The following is an 18,707-nucleotide window of genomic DNA, read 5'->3' as shown; positions in this document are numbered from 1 at the left end:
CATCGTAAACTCTGATGAAGCACATTGCCACATTTTTGCATTGTGAAGTATCATGAGACAATATATTGTTACACCATCTAAATGCACAGAGCCAAAGTAAAACCAGCATTTTAAATGGTTTATTTGACAGCTCAAGCAAAAGTAGGCTTGCCATTTCATATTCACCGAGAGTCAATTCAAGCATGTCTCAAATTAATGAATCACCAGAATGATAGACATACACAGCGAGGATATGGTGCGTAGTTCTGAGGTAGATCTCAGGTGGGCAAACTCAGCAGCTCTGTCAGAGTTAGCAGTACATTATCAGCTCTGTTTTCTCTGTAAAAAAAAAAAAAAAAAAGAGATACATAGATCAGAGATGGAATAAAACAGAGGAGGGCTGGGGAGATGCAGAAGGGGGTTGGAGGTGTCACGAGGGTGATTGTTCAGGCGGTATACCGGCATCCAGGTTCCCACGAGAGAGCTATGAATAGCACTGCTTCAAAAGACATGAAACTGCTCGCCGATCATCTGATTATAACTGCATCCTCTGATGTTAGACCCCCTACAGAGCCAGTTTGTTGCACTTGAGGGAGATAGAGCCAGAAATGTCAGAGCCAAAGAGATACATTATGTCTTTGTATATCACTCTATGGATCAGCCCTAAGAGGAGCTGTGTGTGTCATCAATCTGGTTTGTGGCCCATCTGGCTGTTTCCACGGTTACGAATGATAGTTGTGGAGGAGCAAAAAGGATAGAACTGTGACGTAAGTTCATCATTTGAAAGATGCTTTGTCAAGACGCATGGAAATGATAGTTTCAGACCTTAAGATATTCATCATGCACTTAGAAGATAAACAATCTTGCACAGAAGATGTAAAGCCAGTACTTAAATTGTCTTATATTGCTGTGTTAAACCATTGAGGCGTATAAAATGAGCGTTAAATGCTTGGGCTCTAATTGAGGTTTCAGTGACAGTGCTGAAACACTGTCTAATTATGGCCTCCATTTTAACGAGCAGTTGTGCCTGGGTATGATTCTTTGAGTCACCAACTGCTGGGCCAGAGAACCGCAGACAAGGCTCGACTCATAGCACAGAGACATGGCACAACTAAAGACTGTTGTAATTGAATGTTATGCATAACATTTGTGGTTTGGAGCAGATCTGTCGGTGGGGTTTAACCTGTGGAAGTGGGTCAAGGTTTTGAGTCAGAGGAGGCACACCCTGGTCTCCATACCTGTGCTCAGCAGAACTATCAAACCTCCAGGGTCAAGCTGTCTAGGAAGATCCCATGACGTCTTGATTCGGCCTCATGAATACTATTAAAAATTGAAACCTGTCCAGCCTCTGGCGTGCACAAAAGTATGTGCATGTACCTGTGACTCTGTGTGTGTGTGTATGTGTGTGTGTGTGTAGAGGTGTGCATTTCTGTCTGGTCAATGCTGGGGGTAACTCAGGAGACAGACAGCATGAGGTCACATGTCCCTGACTGTTGTTGTCTCCACTTTCCTGTTTGTCCGTGAGGAACAAATGCTGTGTTGTTTACGTACCAGACCCCTTTGTCTCTACCACTGTTTGTCTCTCGTTCTCTCTATCCCTGTAGTGGTGGAGGACAATGATTTTCTGGTAAATAAACAGCAGTTGGATTTTGTGTGACTTGTTTTCTAGTGGAAATTTCTCCGAGGCCCTGGACAGGTCAGTGTGTTTGTGGGTCAGGTAGGGGACAGATAAGGTCAGGAGATGATGGGACCAAAAACATGCTGACTATGAGAATGTCTATAAGTGCAATATGCCTGGTAAGACAGTTTAAAAAATACTTGTTTGTAGCAAGAGACAGAGAAAGACAGCGAGGGAGGAGTTTGAGTGAAAGTTAAGAATGAATATGATTCTCAAATTAGTAAACATAGGGAGAATACCTGAGTGTGTTTTGCACTCGCTGGTCACTCACTGCTGTTAGGCCTCTGGACTCCAAAGGCGGTGATGAAGACATTGACTACCACTATGAGAAACACCAGGCCTGTGGCAACGTTTTCCATAATGTTCAGCTTCCAGTGCTTTCGCTCATCATTCACGTTCCATCGAACTGGTGACGAAACCAGGAAATACACTTTACACAACACACACAAACACACATTCAGTTAGAAAGTTGTATCAAATATCAGCTTAAGACAGATCGCCATGACACACAGAGTCGCTGTCAACAATATGTTATTCTTTGCGAGGAGTTATCAAATGTCCATGAGTGATCCAAATGCAGATTATCAAATGTTTATGTGCAAAACAGGAACATGAAGTTACAGGAACACATTAGTTTCCCTCTGACACTAACAGATAGCTGTTTAAAACAGAGGGTGTCTTATTACTTTAACCACTCCATAAAATATCTGAGAGACAACCTTATCATTCTTAAGCTATAATCTATCATAGTGGATTTAATAAAGTATTGCAATCTTATTTTTACCGTTTAACACTGTTTTGGCAAGTCTGTGCTCAGTGGTGGTAATACAACCTTGACTTCCACAGAACATTATGATTTCAACATGACACAGCAAATTATCCGTGCAGTCATCATCACAGGGCCTGGCCTATAAATAATGTAAAAGAGAGGAGTGATCAAGGAAACGTGCGTGTGTGGGAGGCTGCACAGTGGCTGTGACTGTGCTCACACACAGTGTACGTACGTGTGTCTTTACGTGTATGTTTGTGGGCAGATTAGCAGAGGTTAAATGGCGCAAGGACCCCCACTTGTGTGGCTGCCTGAGTGGGTCAGGGTTGGGAGGTAGTGGGGGTGGTATGTAGGCCACTCACAGCACGCACCACTAGCTCCATTACATAGAGACAGAGCTGAATCCACGGGAAGGGGGGAGGTAGATGGTGGGGGGGCATGGGGCGGCAACGGGGATCAAAACTGTTGAGCAGAGGAAATGAGAGGGGAGGCACTACGCGAGGAGAGAAAAGAGATGAGGATGATATGTGTTGGATATGTGGGGGAGACAAGGGGCTGTGGGGGGAGGGGGCCTCCAGAGGATATGGGGGATAGTGGTGACTCTCACATGCTTACTGACCTTTTTTTCTGAAACGTGATCTTTTTAAAGTGCATAGTTGAATGTAAAAATGATATCTGGATATAACTAATAGTGGATTGTTACTCTGAATCTATATAGTGTTAGTGTTATTTAACATAGTTGGCATCTCTCTATTTTTGTGCCATCTCAAGAATAGCCAGGTTGAAATGTCAAGAAACAAAGAAGAAGAGGTTTGACTAATTTCAACAATATCCAAGAACTAAATCAAACACAAATTGGCAAAGTACTTAAATGGTCATCTATTATTGATTATATTAAATAAAAAGTGAAAGGACCATATCACTGATTTTTCATGTTAGGCCCATTTACAACAATTTATCCACATTTAAATCACAACAAACCATTTTGCAAATCATGCATGGGTACTAAAGATTTCACAACATATATAATTAAAATCCCTCAATTTTCAAATTTGATTTTTTGGTTGAAACTCCCGCCTCATAAAGTTCTGCTTCTACCATAAACAAAATAGTTGCCATTCAGGAACCATGGAAGTGATCATTCGCCGTGTAAAGCAAACGCTTCCCTGGGGACAGATTTCCCAGCACAGAGAGACGTTTCCCCCAATTTCAAGTCATCAAAACAGAACAGTTCTGCTGCTTTCATGGAAAACAAACATGGATGACTTTATTATGGTGATAAAATGCTGGAGTGAAGTAAGTTTGAATTTTCTGAAATAAAATTTTCAAATCGTAGTAAAATGAATGGAAATCAGTGGCGGGATAAAAGGTAGGGAAAAATGATATTGGAGTTCTAAAATACGACTGCTTGCTTTGGGAAGATGTTAACAGAAACATAGTATATACCTTTTGAAGATATTAAGCTAAACCAGATACATATAGTGTGATAATATAGGAAGGAAAATTACATATAGATACTTTATCATAGCTTCTTTAAAAACATGAGGAGGATCGTGAAAACATGAAAAGATTCCCTCATACACTCATGTCTGAGAGATGAGTTAATCCACTAACATACTGACCCGGCTAAAGTTCACTGTCAGTTCAGTCTGTCAGAGGGAAATTAATTGCAATCCAGCCAACATTGATATTTATCATCCAAGCCCATCTTCCTGATTTGTCAGCCACAGATGATGTTGTCTGCTAAATGCACATGCCCCTCATATTACAGGAAGTGTGAACAGATGGTACTTTTTAGTTTTGTTTAGGTGCTTTTTTGACATTTTGTTTTACTCCGGCACTTGCATACACATGGAGATTTACACATGTACACACACATACACATACACAACAACATCCAGCTAAACTACCCTCCCTCCCCTCCTATGAGTGCTGACAGCAGCACTAAAACCCAGTGAACTCTGACCTGGTGGCCAGCCTGGTTGCTATGGTTACGACTAGGGTCCAGGAGGTAATGGGTTGTTTGTCAGGAGACAGTGGACTTGACAGTGTTAGGGAGGGGGGGTGTACTACAGGGCAAGAGGTGGCAGATGGAAGGTTACATTTTCTCTGTTCGAGAGGACAAGGAAGATGAACCACAAAGGTCAATGGAGGTTGATGAGCTTGATAAACAGCAAACAAAGGCACCTCTGGTATGTCAAAAAGGCTCTGGCACTGTTGACTCTCTCACCGATGAATATGAGCAGGACCCCGACAGCGACCTGCAGACAGAGGGAGATGCTTATTAGGGTGATGATGAGGGTGTAAAGGGAGACGTCGGGCCCCTGCTCCAGCACTGCCTTCAGCTGGGAGGCATTGGCCATCAGCAGAGCCACATCCAGCATGCTTTCAACTGCACTCTTCTTATTGGCATAGTGGTTCATGTTCAGGGAGACGGGGCTGATGGGCCAGTCATCCGGATGGGGGGCCTTGGGACAAAGACATGAGAAGACAGAAATTAACTGGCACAGAGATGGCTGTGAGATAATGCTCCAGTTTATCAGTGGAAGTAAGGCAGTAATGTCCTGTACTGTGTTTTGATTTCTAACTGAGACAAGCCAATTAGTCCAACACCCAGCCATTATGGGAGAATGACCTTTGACTACAAGCCCATTACTAGGACAAAGTGATACTGACACACTAACACTTCCATTAAGATGTGGTGAACATGCATATCCATATACAGTGTGCAAGGCTTGCCATTCAGGCTTTCAGTGAACACATAAAGTGTGCAAAGTTTTTCATTTCAGAGAGTTATGAGCTCATTGTGTTGCTTTTGTCACGCAAAAACCTCATTACTGTAATCTTGGTGATTTTCAGGTTTTAATTTCAGGATTGCATGCTCCTCTACGTTCTCCCAAACACAGTTTTATGAAACCCTTTCTAAAGCCTTTTGATGAACAGAAGAAATGCATGGTGGTCAGGCTGAAAAAAAGGCTGCACTTCTCAGTTCCAGAAAAGTTGACACAAGGTTTTCACTAGACAGCAGAGATATGTGTTTCTGTAAGCCTGGGCTGCACTATAATTCCACTGAACTCTTTGTTGACGTTTCAAATCAAAGCAGCGTGTCTCTCCTGTGTTTATAAACATACTGGTAGAGAGTGATACTGTGACCGTTAGGTCATGTCCTGGTGGGAAACTTTTTCGGAATTTAAGCTTTTTCCGTTCGATCTGATAATTTGAAGCACTCTCTCTGAAGACACACGTTTTATAAATAGTGCACCAAAAAGTGATGTTTCAGGCCCTCTCAACAGAATGGACCCTTGCAAGCAGTATTTGATGTAGTACTTAAATTGCAGGGACTTCAACTTGAGAGGGGACAAACAGTCAGTCAGCAGGGAGAGAAGACTACCCATGCCCAAATTGTAAACACAATGTAATGTCCTTTGGATAGGTGCCCATCAAGTGGGAGTTAGTTTACTCTTTCCATGACCAACCTTTGGGTATTGACCCAACTTTCGAAATCACTGTGACAGGCTACATCTCAACTGTTAGTGGATTACTAAAAGCAGTTAGACTAAAGTGACCACAGCCTTGGCTAATTGTCTGTTCAGGAAAATGGATTTTAGTTTTAAAGAATATTCTACAGAGAAAAAGTGAAGATAATAATACCATGGGATGACAGGATACTTGTGTTAGGCAGTTCAGTCACTTGCTTTAAATATTGATCACGAGTGGTGATGATGATGTAATGTAAGATTAGCTCTTCCATTAGCTATCAGCCGTACGCCCCCCTTCCCCCAGCATCACCACACACACACACACACACACACACACACCACCCCACATATCCAATCTGTCCTGGTGAACCTTGAAGGGAACACCATGTACTTGGCCATGACTCCTGGCATGGGAGTCAGGTTTAAGTCATCTTCTTGATAAATAAGAAATTGCTCTGTTTTAACATGATCAAAGTAGCTCTTAATAGGAACCACTGCTGCTGAATGAATGCCCATCTGGACTTGCCAACTGAATACCTGGATAACAGCTGAGCATTGTCCATGAGGACATGGCCTGGTCAAGGCCACTCCACTCTCTGCTCACATGAAATGATCAGCAATGGTGTCAATCTCATCCTCAACAATGCCGCCTTCCCTTTTTCACTTGCCCCACCCCTGAAGCTGTGGACAGCAGGCTTTTAAACTGTCAGAATCAGAGCCACAGAGTCAGTATGGACCGTCTTCCAGGAATAGAGACAAGGGGGGCGGAAGCACAGTTGGGAAATGTGCTTTTGGGGAGAGAAAAGAGGAGCAGCCTCTAATTTGCCACAGGGTACAGCTGAATTACCATGCCCTTAAGAGATACACAACAATCAGTTGACATGGTATCGTTGTTCAGTTGATGTAGGAGGGTAAGTAGGGATGGTGGTGTAATGGTGGCGTGTGTGTGTGTGGGAGTATGTTAGCAGCATGTGAGTAGTAATTATTTTGATAAGTTGTTTAAATCCTGTGAGATATCTACCTGACAAGCCATGCTTAATTCTCTTAATACGCCATTTTTAGGACATTCTCTGCATGTCACCAGTCATGTTCTTCATTTGGCAGGTCACCCATCACTTCAGATGTTATTATTTGGCTTGGCCTTTTGTGAACATTGCACAGGCAACCAACCAACCAAACCCTTTTCATTCCAGATCCACAATGACACACAAAACAACTCATGACCGGGACTAAACACACTTGTCAAAACATATTTCCCTACATTCCACAAGGAAGGCAATGTGACGTGGTAAAGCAACCTTGTGACAGTGGCTTGTTCCAAATGCCACAAATGGTCCACTGTCATGACGTGTCAGGGTCACCCATTCTGCTCTCAAACACTGAACGCTGGCTTTTCAAAGAAAGCCCTTTATCGCCTCGTCAACAGACCTAGTGAGATAATGGTTGTTGCAAGATCACAGGGTGGAATGGTGTGTCTTTAAAAGTGCAGTAAGTATGTCCAGACACGATTTTCTACACAAACCACTAACAAATGTACAGTGCTCTTTCTTGACATTATGTGATGTATATTGTATGTTATATGTATATACACTCAGTGGCCACTTTAGTAGACACACCAATACAATCTAATGCAGTTCAATGCAATAGCTCTGCCATAAATTCTACCTTTTAAGAAAGGTTATAATGTTCATTTTTTTGTTGACTTTGTGGAGAATCTCTAAATTTAATTTTATGTTTATTATTGAGGTTGTAGTTTGCAGAGGTCTTGTGCTGGACTACATTATATTGAAAGGTGTTTCTAATTTTTTGTCCTCCCTATTTATATACATGAAGGGGAAAGAATATTAGAAACTCCTCCCAATAAAATGCAGTCCAGTACAACAGCAACACTAACTATGACCTCAGTGCCAAACATATAATTGAATGAACACCTCTATTACATTGACAAAAAGAAAAGCTGAAAATTATAGGCATCATAAAAGTAAACTTTATGGCAGAACAGTTGTATTGAATTGTATTAGACTGTAAAGGTGGACTTAAAGTGGCCACATAGTGTATACATATTTTCTAGTGTGATGTGAGCCAAATAAACATGTGGAATGTGAGTATGTCTCCTTGCCTTAAAAATTTGGAATGTACTACCTTTTAACATTTTTTGAATATGGCCATCTGATTTTGGGTTTAGCACTCCACTGAGCATCATATTGTTGAAGCACAACCCTCTCTTCCAACACAGTATATACTAGGTTACTTACCCCAGAGTGATGTTAGTCTAAGCTTTTAGCCTGAAATAGTCCCGCTGTCCGCTGATGTCATTTGCTGAGTTTATAAACTAGGATCACCACTAATTCATCACAGCAGAGGAAGCTGTGTTGAACACTTTATAGAGATGTGTTTGTGAATACAGGCCTCAGTATAGCACATTGTCCAGCCGTGAGTGCAAAAAAATTCGCTACACACTCAAAAACCCAAATTACAGGATACATCTCATCCAAGCCTTCATTTGAATAAACTTCAAATTGAAAAACAGGGAACACAGCCCACATTCGCATATTTTTGAGAAGCGGCAAGCTCGTCAATCACCCAGCCACTACAGATCCATTGTTATTTTGCCCAACCTAAGACCAAAGGTTCTCATTAAGTCAATTGCTCTCTACTGGTCCTAGTTTTCAATGCTTATTTTTGTGATGAATTATTCAAAGTGCATTCCTTGTATGAAACAGACTCATGGGACTCACTGAGGAGAGAGAATAGGAGGAGGGCGTGTGTGTGTGTGTGTTGGGTGGATGGGGAGGGTGATAGCTAAGAGTGCATCTCAGGCCTTAACTGTGGAATCATAAATAGATCCGATATCTAACAATAACAACCTCATATCCCCAGAATCAGATAAGGGATGATTTCAGGTGTCACTAAAACAGAGATCATTACAGTCAGCCAAAAGAGGCGTATTCCTTCCTACGTGGGTAATGGATAGTGGTTAAAAAAAAAAGTCATCTGGTGTCTGTGTCAGACTCTGTACTCCTTCTCCTCCATAGCAACCCATCACCTTTTCACTCAGGTGTGAATGGAGCTGTGTTACTGCAGCCCCACTGGTGTACAGCACCGATTCCATCATACATACTGTAACTGTCAGAACAACTGCCCCATAGCTGGTTGCAGCACAGTAGGCCACTTGCTTTGATCTACAAGACCCTATGAGGCACTGCTAAAGGTAGTGATCTCTTGCTGGTGAGATAAAGGTCCATTGATGAGACTGAATCCAAACCTCAAACCTAATTGAGGCATATCAGCACTTTTTCACTGTGTTCTTTCTAAGGCTTGCTAAATTCTGGCTGACTGTCAAGCAAGAGAAATGAACCCATTCAACTTCTTGTCCTCATAAAATATTTTGTACACCTACTTCTAAGCTTTTCCCACACACACACACACACACACACACACACACACACACACACACACACACACACACACATACACACTATAGTCTCAATTGATTACAGTTACGTTATTAGTCAAGCTAAATACTGGCATGTCAGTTACTGTGGGAGTATGCTATGGCCGATTTCTTTCCAGATCTGTATCAGAGAACATGCAGAAAGCTGTTTGCAGAAACACAGCATCGAGGCATGGTGGGACCCTGCATGTATAATTCAGTTTCCTGTTAGTTCAGAGTGTGATGAAGAAACAAATGAACTGGCCTCTGCAACTGCAAGGAAGTGTGTTTCCCTTTAGTCTTTTTTTTTCTCTTTATACATCAGCACTTTGCTCTCCATCCATCATGACCCATCAGCAGGCTCCTTCTCTCACTCACCTCAAACTCTGGCCCTGTTCCAAGGGAGGATCGACCCAACTGTAAATCTAATTTACATGATTCTCTGTAGGGCTTTTAGCTTTACAGCCTCACACACTGCAAACATAGCTCTCCTAGTGCATTCCGTATCCCACTATGGCACACCATGGACAATGAAACACTCGCTCATTTTGGACAATTAAGTTGCGACACAAAGCCTAATAATCAGACAAGAGAGGGAAAAACAAAAAGACACAAAACAAACTAGGAAAGCTCAGGAATGTGACAGCAGAGGAATTAAAAGGCTGTGGAAGGTCTGCATGTCTGCACACCACTAAACACCCACAGATTGATTCTTATCTTATTGACTGTCACTGTTTGGAGGCACATTGTAAATGACGCCAATTGCTGATTTTATGGAGCGTAAGGATATTCCATGCTGCATTTGTTGGCTGAGCTCTGACAGTCATAGGGAAATATCTTTCACTGCCAGGGTTTCCCTCTCTCTCTCTCTCTCTCTCTCTCTCTCTCTCTCTCTCTCTCTCTCTCTCTCTCTCTCTCTCTCTCTCTCTCTCTCTCCCCTCTCTCTCTCTCTCTCTCTCTCTCTCTCTCTCTGTCTGACTCTCTCTCTCAAACACACACATCTCCCTGAAATTAAATGGAGGTACAGGGGTAGGATTGTAACTGTAGAGATGACACAATAAAGCCCATTTCCTTGCCCTGTAAAAACAGATGCAGCAGATTGGATGCAGGTCTGAATTATATTGTCATAACGTGTAAAATGGCAACTTTAACCACCACATGAAACACAATAAACACTCTATCAAAGTAATTGCCCTGCAACATTCCAAAGTGTTAGAGGAGGAAGTGGGGTGACATTATGATCATGTAAAATGTGTGTGTGTGTGTGTGTGTGTGTGTGTGTGTGTGTGTGTGTGTGTGTGTGTGTGTGTGTGTGTGTGTGTGTGTGTGTTTTGACCAGTGAACTGGAAACAAAAGGGGCATTCATTATTCATAAGGTCACTCAGGTGCCAGCAATCCTTTACTCCTCAACAGAACCAGACTGTCATCTGACCCATCCCCATTAGGCATGCCTGCAACAGACATAAGAATCTCTCTCTGAGCGCAGTGCAATGCAGTTTTCCTCTGCTTAGCCATTGTTGTGTTTTCCAAAACTGGCACACCATTGTGCATTATTGTCCATTATCACCTCTATCACTAGTGCCAAAATTCTCAACTCCAAGTATACCTACCTGAACATATTTATAATGTATGCAACGGTTATTTTTCTTTGTGTAACTTGCAACTTTCCATAGCAATGCATTCATATATTCAATTAGTTGAGATACAAAATTATATACACGATTGCCCATAGAATGTAATTTTGCATGCAGCTATATTCATTTTAAATACAGCCAAAATATATTCTGAATATGCCTTTTCAAGGTATTTTGTTCAAGGTAGTTTGTTTTTTTCCAGAGCCCAAAAGATAATTTGAAAACAATGACAGCAGGTGCAAACACAGTCTGGCCAATATTGCCTCCTATAGCCTACTTTGAAACATTTCAAAAGATACTCTGAGCAATGTAAATGCAGTTATAGACGATTTTTGCAGTCGCCTATAGTTTAACTGATGACTGGCTGGAGGAGCGCTATACGTCTCAGTGATGACTGGCATCACCGGTGCGCCACAGTAGTCTACAGAAAGCTATACTATGGCACAGGCGGTTCCCGTGTAGCTATAATAGCATGGCAGATGGCAGATTATGGGATTCACTTGTTTCCTATATGAAAGATGGTCCCCAGGTGTCTTACCTCTGTGCCACTTCCTCTGCCGGCGTTCCCGTTCATCATTTCCCCATAAATTACAGCTCTGAGAATTTAGACTCGCCAGGTCTGGGACCGCTGTAATGCTCTCCGGGAAGTGGAGACAAGCCCTGCAAGCAACACCCATACTTGGCAGAGTAACAAAACATGCTGAGCTGTCCTACTGTGATGGCAAACTAATAATAATAATGATGATAATGATAATAATAATAATAATAATAATAATAATAATAATAATAATAATAATAATAATACAAGCATCTTACACAGCAATCTCTTGTTTGCTAGTCACTCAGAAACAGAGAAAGGGATTGCATGAGGCTGTGGAAGGCGTGAGAGGTATTTTACAAGCAACTACACGGGTTATTTAAATGTCTTTTGACCGCTTCCATGTGACGTTATACAAATTTTAGGCTTTATTTAATTTTTTTTTTTTTTAATCTTTTCATGGTAAATATGCTGTATCCTTGACGGTGCACCCAGCACGACATGAGGTCCTGGCTCTCCAGGCTGTCACAACGTGCTGTTTGATTGGGCGGACCTCCGGTAGTTACCAGGGGCGTGGAACCGAGCGGGCTGAATGAGAAACACATTTGGTGCGCCTCACCGGCATATTAACCTTGCGTGGCGAAGAGGCAACGAGCGAAACAGTTGTTCACGTAAATTAATTGCTGAGGGGACGACAAGCAAAGGGAATCCTCCCATTTCCTACAGCGGCCCACGCTTCGAAACGGACGAGTCGTTAACTAACATTACACGCTTCACGGAATGAAGAAGAGAGCCTGAAGAGACTGCACCGTCCTCGCTTTTTATACACCACAACCGAGGAGACGAGGGATGCTAGGACTCTGAGGGGGATAAATAACGCATTCGCCAGCGTTTTTGTCGTCATGGGGCGTGTGTGTAGTTAACCGAGAGAGTATTGCACCTGAATTTATCTGTCGTCCCCGGTTATTGTCGGTGAAAATGAGGATATGCAGATAGTGCGTTTAAAAGTCCACCTTTTGTCGTGGACGGTCAGCTAACGTTAGCGAGGTTTTTCTCAGTACTAGCACTGACTGGCCAGCCTGTCGGTGCTGTTTGAGTTCAGTCAGGTTGTTGTTTGGCTGCTTTTCCCGCACTGATTTAGGTAAGTCGTGTTTCCCTTTCCCTATAACTGTAACATTAATCTTCACGTACTAATTTAGTGATTAACGTTAAGGTTAGCTCCGAATTGGCTAATGTCCGTATCAGCTTAACAGTTTGGTGCACCTGGCTCTTTTACTGATGATGGCTTCAGCTAACAATCTTTTTTTTTTTTTTTAATTGTCACCGGTAACAAACTTAGTCTACATAACAGCCGACACTCAAAGCCACAACAGATAGCCTCATCATTCAATTTTCAGTACCCTTCTAACAAGGAGTCCTTTATTTTATTTATTTATTTATTTTTTTGTCTCTAAATCGCTACATTTCTCTTGCAGCTGTTGTGCTCGTATGAAACCTCGTCTATGTCATCCATCCCAGCGTTTATACGGGCCTTTGCTGGCAAACTGCGTCACCGAGTGGGCGCTGCAGGTATTCAGCACTAAATCTCCGTGTTGGGAAGTCTAGCCATGGCAAATATCACCTGGAAACCAAAGTGATTGAACTTTTAAATCACCATGGAGCCAGGGGCTGATTCAAACTCAGAGGCCTCCCAAGGACTGAAATATCCATCCGTACCTAACTCTCAGTGTGAACTCAACATAAATATGTATGAGAGCATCGGTGATGGAAATGTCAATAATGTGGACTCCTCTACAGTAGTAAGAGGTGGGAGTGACCCTAGTGCATACCCAACCTCAAATTATCAGAGGATTGTACATCAGAGATTCATCAGGAGAAGTCTGTGGTTCTCAGACTCGGACGAGCAGGCCTTTGAAGCACCTGAATGTGATAACAGGAGTAAGATCCTCAACATAAACCTGCGCACAATAGTTGACAGGACACGGGGGACCAGGCCCAGAATACAGGAGGGTTCCAGCACTGAAAGTCAAGGCGGGCAAAAAGACGAGACGGAGAGCGCCAGTGCTGATGAGGAGAAGGAGAAAGGAGGAGATGTGTTGAATGTGACGTGCAATCATGGTGGCAGAACCACTGTTAAAGCAGCAAGCGAGGAGAACGAGGAGGAGGCCGAGATGAAAGCGGTTTCCACATCTCCAGGAGGAAGGTTCCTCAAGTTTGATATCGAGTTGGGGAGAGGGTCCTTCAAGACAGTCTATAAGGGCCTGGACACTGAGACCTGGGTGGAGGTTGCCTGGTGTGAGCTGCAGGTACAGTACAAAAGCAGTCCATCTGATTTTGATTTACACCCCATTTTCTGTGACACCTGAAGCGTAGTGTAAGGTTTTAGATGACACATCGCTCCTTCAACAGCCACACATCACTTAATACTGCCATTAGTCAAAAAAGAGCCATACATCATTCTTATCATTCTTCTCAGTCTTACATTTTCAGGTGAGTAAGGAGGGCAGGATTTTTTGAAGAATCTAAAATATGCACCCACTCTCCTCTAGGAATTTGTGAAATGAGGAATAAAGTGAAAGACAGAGTCGCTTTACCTGGCAGGATGCGCTTTGGGGCCTTTAAATATGGGTTCAAGGCATATTTTGGAAAGCAGAAAAGTAGGCAGGTATGAGTAAAAGACAGAATATAAGTAAAAGACAGAATCAAAAGGGCTGACGCATTTCAGCCTTCATCAGGGTGTAGGGACACCATCTTGGTGTAACAAATGCTCGTCTTTTCTCTTGTTGTCTTCGTGGGTTGTTTTCCACTAAGTGACTTCTGTTAGCAGGCAGTGCTTGACTTGACAGGAAGCTCTCTGTCTTTGCCCCCTCTCTCTTTGTCAGTGACGGTTCACACATCATGACAGTATAATGGTGAGGATGTCTACCGGGAGTTGTCAATCAGTTGGACTCCCATGAGGATTTCTGCTAAGTTGCAAATGGGTTCCCACTAAATTTTAAATGGTTTACACAGGAAAGGTGATTGACGAGCATTAGCCGCTGACGTGGAGAGTCATGCTGGCACTGTAGTAGAGATCAGCAGTTTTTTGAAGTGCACAAGGAGAGTCTATCTTGTCTTGCATTACACAGACACAGGAAAATCACCAGCTTAGACTGTGCAGTAAGTATTAACTAATTATTTCCGTCCTTTGGAGACTGCAGCAGGGATTATCTCTCTCTCTCCCAGGAGGCTTAAGAGGGCTACAGTAAGCATGACTGGCCCCCTCGTAGATGGAATACCATTAGTGTGACCCTTTATTCTCTTGCACCGTTCAGATTAATTTAGTTCTAACAGTTCACATTCAAGCACCCTTTGCCTTAACTCTAATCATTTGCCCATTTGATAATGTCACGGCACTGTGTACTGTCACTGTTGTGGACAGTGCATGAGATGCTTGTGTGTGCACTTTTCCCAGCAGTGTGTCTTCTGGTTGTGAGTTACGTTGCTCCCTGCCTCCCTCCCTCTGTGTGACAGGAGGTAGGCAGACAGGAAGCAGCTGACGTGCACTGTAGCATGCTGGGAACCGTGTGGCGGCCCTGTCGCCTCAATGAATACCTTGCCTAGGGCACTGAAAACACACCGGGTCAGTATCGCAGACACTAAGGGGTAAAAGAATGTGGACCATTTGATGCATATAAAAGAATTAACCCTATTGCACATGCCACACAAAACAATGTCATATGTCTCCCAGAAAAGACTCTGAGCATCTGCCTTTGGCCATGGCTGTGTTTGCTCTGATTGTGTGAAGACAATCGGCAACACAGGATGACTTCACTTTGGTGATGATGTCATGTGGGCTTACACCAGAGTTGAAGAATGCAATGTCTCCCTTAGCGCCGTGACAGTGAACCACAACTGCACCCAGCAGATGACAGGAGATGGAGAAGGAAGCCTTTTATTTTATTACTTCCCTGTGACACGTATGAAAACTCCCCCTAGTGGACAGTGAATAGCAGATTTTAATCATCATACAACTGCCCATATTCTCCTCCTCATGTTGTCATTGTCACTGCTCTCTCATATGGTTTTGTAGCTTTGAGTTGATACTCTGGCTTAAAAACTGTTGGATAAACAAAAGGCATTGCTTAAGTAATCAATGTGTTAAATTAGGGTGTGCTCTGGCTCATCGGCTTGCTTTACACATCAGAACCATTGATTGAGACTGCGTGGCCAGGTCGATCAGGTCTCACATGGGACTCCTCCTCCTCCAGGCAATCAGAATAGGACCGCTGGATCTCAGCTGATTAATCCTACCTTTTTATAGAATTGTCTTACCACTCAGGTGAGGTGTGTGGATAGCTGTTTAACAGCAAATAATTTAAAACAGATTAACATAAGAGTGGTGCTGAGTTAAGTCACACCAGACCTGTTCATCTTGGATGATTTAGCCGAATTTATTATAGAAGTCACAATGAGTTTAAATGACTTGGTAGCACTTCCCCATACCTTAATGTATACTTTTGTAACAAAATATGCCAAAAAATGTAATAAATTTAAGAAAAGAATAAGAAAAGATCTAGTTTTATATCAAAATCCTATTATTTTTTTGGAAGTTACATATTTTTAGCTATTAGTTTTTGACCTACTATTACATCAGTAACACTTCCACATAAAAATGATAGCTTCAAAACTTTCATAGTGAATGAGCAGCAACATGCTTCACAAGTGGTACATTTTTTTGTGTTGTTTCCATGTCTTTTTAACTAAAACACCATGGTTGTTGGGCTAGTGGCTGGAATTTATTCGTGAAGAATAGGACATTTTCATAGCTCAGCATTAAGCACAAAGTTCACTGCTGATTGCCTCTCTAACTATTCCAAATATGCAACCGGGTTTACTTCCTTCCTTTTTCCACATTTCTTATTGTGAAACCTGCCTGGTCCACTTTTAGTGCCTGTTCACGTTATGTACCAACTAAACCTTGTGTTTTGTGCAGAAATTTGGTGAAGTATGGATGCAAGACCAGAATATGGTTTCTATGTGACTTAATATAAACTTGTTGGGGCACTCGAGTGGAGTGCCTGGAGGGGCATGTGCCATGTATTGGTGCCAAGTCCTTGCTGCAGCAGCCTGGGTTTGAATCCGGCCAAGACCCTTTGCTGCATATCATCCTCCTTCTCTCCCCTGCCTTTCCTGTTCCTCTCTGTTGTCACTATTGAATAAAGCAGAAAGGCCAAAAGAATATTTGTAATATCAACTTGTTTGTATAGGTATTAGATAATGCAGCATGAAGTGAAGTTAGTGTTAAATGTGCACACAAACTAAATCTGAGCAGGTGTACCAAAGCTGGAATTATGTCTACCATGTGCAGCAAGTGAGATGTTTCATTGACCGCTTTAATGGGAGTAGCACAGTTTGTAGCCCCAGTGAGGTTTGTCAGCATGCTTTATGTTGTTGTGCATCATGCTGCTCCTGGAAGAGGATGTCCTGGGAGTCACTGCACAGACCTCTGGTTGCAGCCAAGAATATAGTCTGCACTTCTCTCCACCACTAGATGTTTTTGCCACATTCAGCAGTGTAGTGCAGATATGGCTGGGCTTAAGTTGGGCAATCAGAACGGCAAAGATTTCTATGCTGATCTTTAGCAGTGCATGTGGATGATGCTATCTTTGTTTTGTCCAGTGAAGTTTGGTGGAATGGAGGGGTAAAGCTTTTTGTGGACGGCAGTGAGAGACAAATATGACTCTGTGATTTTCCACTGTTTCCCTCCCTCCAGTGGTCACATGGCTTTTTTGCCTGGAAATTTTAATCTGGTCTCGTGTTAGTTCTCTTTCTCTAGCTCCATCTCTGTTCTTCTGTGTGTCTCTCTGTTTCTCTCACCCTCTCCTTCCCATGCCCACCTCCCCCACATCGCTCTCCATGCCCAGGCTGCTGGCACCACACAGATGGCCCTGGCTCAGGGAGGGATGATAATCAGAGAGAGATGCCTGTTGTGATTTTTTTTCCCCATTGTCTTTCAAGAAGAAACACTTCTTGTACTTTTCGTACTTTTGCCTCCTATCATTGTTCCTAGGAATGTAGTTTATAAACTTTGGAAACTCATTGATTTCCAGCAGTTTACTTTTAGTTGTGTGTAGAGATTTTATCTGTGTGTTGACTGCCATGTGCACACTCACAGACACAGTTCACTTATGACTTTTTGCAGACAGGGCTGTGGTATTTGGCAGTGAGCATGCTCTGCAGATTAAATCTGGTTTTTGAGTCTCTGAATGCAGAGCCAGTGATGACACCATGGCGATGAAATGAAGCTGCCTGTCTCTCAGATCGTGGGCTGGAAAGCTGGACAGTCTTGTTCCACAGTAACATGACACTTTACATGATTGTGCTGGGCTTCTTATTGGCTGAAGATCTTACCTCTTAACATTGTATTTTGCCATAGTGGTGGATCAAATTGAGCCATATAATAGGCTGGATTTTTTAATGTGTTTTTTGAGTGTAACCTATATGGGGTTGTCTCTTTGTATTAACGTGCAAGCGGCAAACAACAATCCATCCTTGATTGGTGAGATGGAAAAATCAAAACAAAGTCAGATGTCCAAGTGGGTAATTGGTTCCTGCCCATTTGGCATTAAGAGGCCCAGGGAGGCAAGGCCAAGCAGACCTAGTAGCTGTAACTAACAAGGCCTCATCAGTGGCCCCATCTCCAGGCATGCCTTAGCTTCTGTGTCACTCAGCCAACCGAGGGCCCTGAGGGAAGAGGGATAGGTCTATCTGAGCCACATAAGAAGATACCTAGTTAATGGGATCTAGGCCTAAAGCAGTGGAGACAGGCACTGGCCTGGTTTACTGGAAGGTGGTGTGGATTTTTTTTTATTCTTGGCTCAACCAGAAAAGTTTTTGTAGGCTTACCTGTCAGACCCATGTACTCAATTTTGCACTGATTTAGAGATTTGGAAAGTGGGGTAAAGGCTAATCTAAGTGAAGCACAAGACAAATATGAGTGTCAGCGAGAGTCACATAAACACAACTTTAGAATATCAGGTAATGAAAAATGTGACACATTAGCATATGAGAATGACAGTATGTGCCTTCTTTCCCCACCTCCCACCTCTTCCTCCAAGGGGTAGCTGCATATAGTGCAGAAAAAGCCCTCTTGAACGATGTAGCTATGAGATGCGAAGCCAAGCCTGTCAAAACAAGGGCTCACAGATGAGGTAT

The 18,707-nt window shown here is 42.8% G+C and overlaps 2 protein-coding genes across 7 annotated transcripts in view; one reads left to right on the top strand and one right to left on the bottom strand.

Moving 5' to 3' along the window:
• Positions 1 to 118: 118 nt before the first annotated feature.
• Positions 119 to 11,984, bottom strand: LOC115361723 (ninjurin-1). 3 transcript variants are annotated; one of them, XM_030055309.1, is made up of 5 exons: positions 11,789 to 11,984; positions 11,511 to 11,632; positions 4,657 to 4,894; positions 1,897 to 2,087; positions 119 to 318 (listed from the first exon to the last, which is right to left on the bottom strand). In XM_030055309.1, the coding sequence occupies exons 2-4, from the start codon at positions 11,547 to 11,549 to the stop codon at positions 1,921 to 1,923; spliced, it is 444 nt and encodes a 147-aa protein (XP_029911169.1). In that variant the 5' UTR covers positions 11,550 to 11,632; positions 11,789 to 11,984; the 3' UTR covers positions 119 to 318; positions 1,897 to 1,920. The 3 variants fall into 3 exon arrangements, with proteins under 3 accessions (XP_029911169.1, XP_029911171.1, XP_029911170.1); XM_030055311.1 differs by having other exon boundaries at positions 1,897 to 2,063; XM_030055310.1 differs by having other exon boundaries at positions 1,929 to 2,063.
• Positions 11,985 to 12,120: 136 nt separating this feature from the next.
• Positions 12,121 to 18,707, top strand: part of LOC115362316 (serine/threonine-protein kinase WNK2) — a 52,756-nt gene continuing 46,169 nt past the window's right edge. For all 4 annotated transcript variants that reach the window (XM_030056196.1, XM_030056194.1, XM_030056195.1 and 1 more), the window contains exons 1-2: positions 12,121 to 12,651; positions 12,986 to 13,816. In XM_030056196.1, coding sequence (XP_029912056.1) covers positions 13,166 to 13,816 — 651 coding nt within the window. In that variant the 5' untranslated portion in view covers positions 12,121 to 12,651; positions 12,986 to 13,165. The remainder of the gene's footprint in view (positions 12,652 to 12,985; positions 13,817 to 18,707) is intronic.

This window comes from Myripristis murdjan, chromosome 7 (assembly GCF_902150065.1).
Source record: "Myripristis murdjan chromosome 7, fMyrMur1.1, whole genome shotgun sequence".
NCBI classification, from domain to species: Eukaryota; Metazoa; Chordata; class Actinopteri; order Holocentriformes; family Holocentridae; genus Myripristis; species Myripristis murdjan.
The sequence above is the reverse complement of the archived record's forward strand: the minus strand, read 5'-3'. Positions and strand labels throughout refer to the sequence as shown.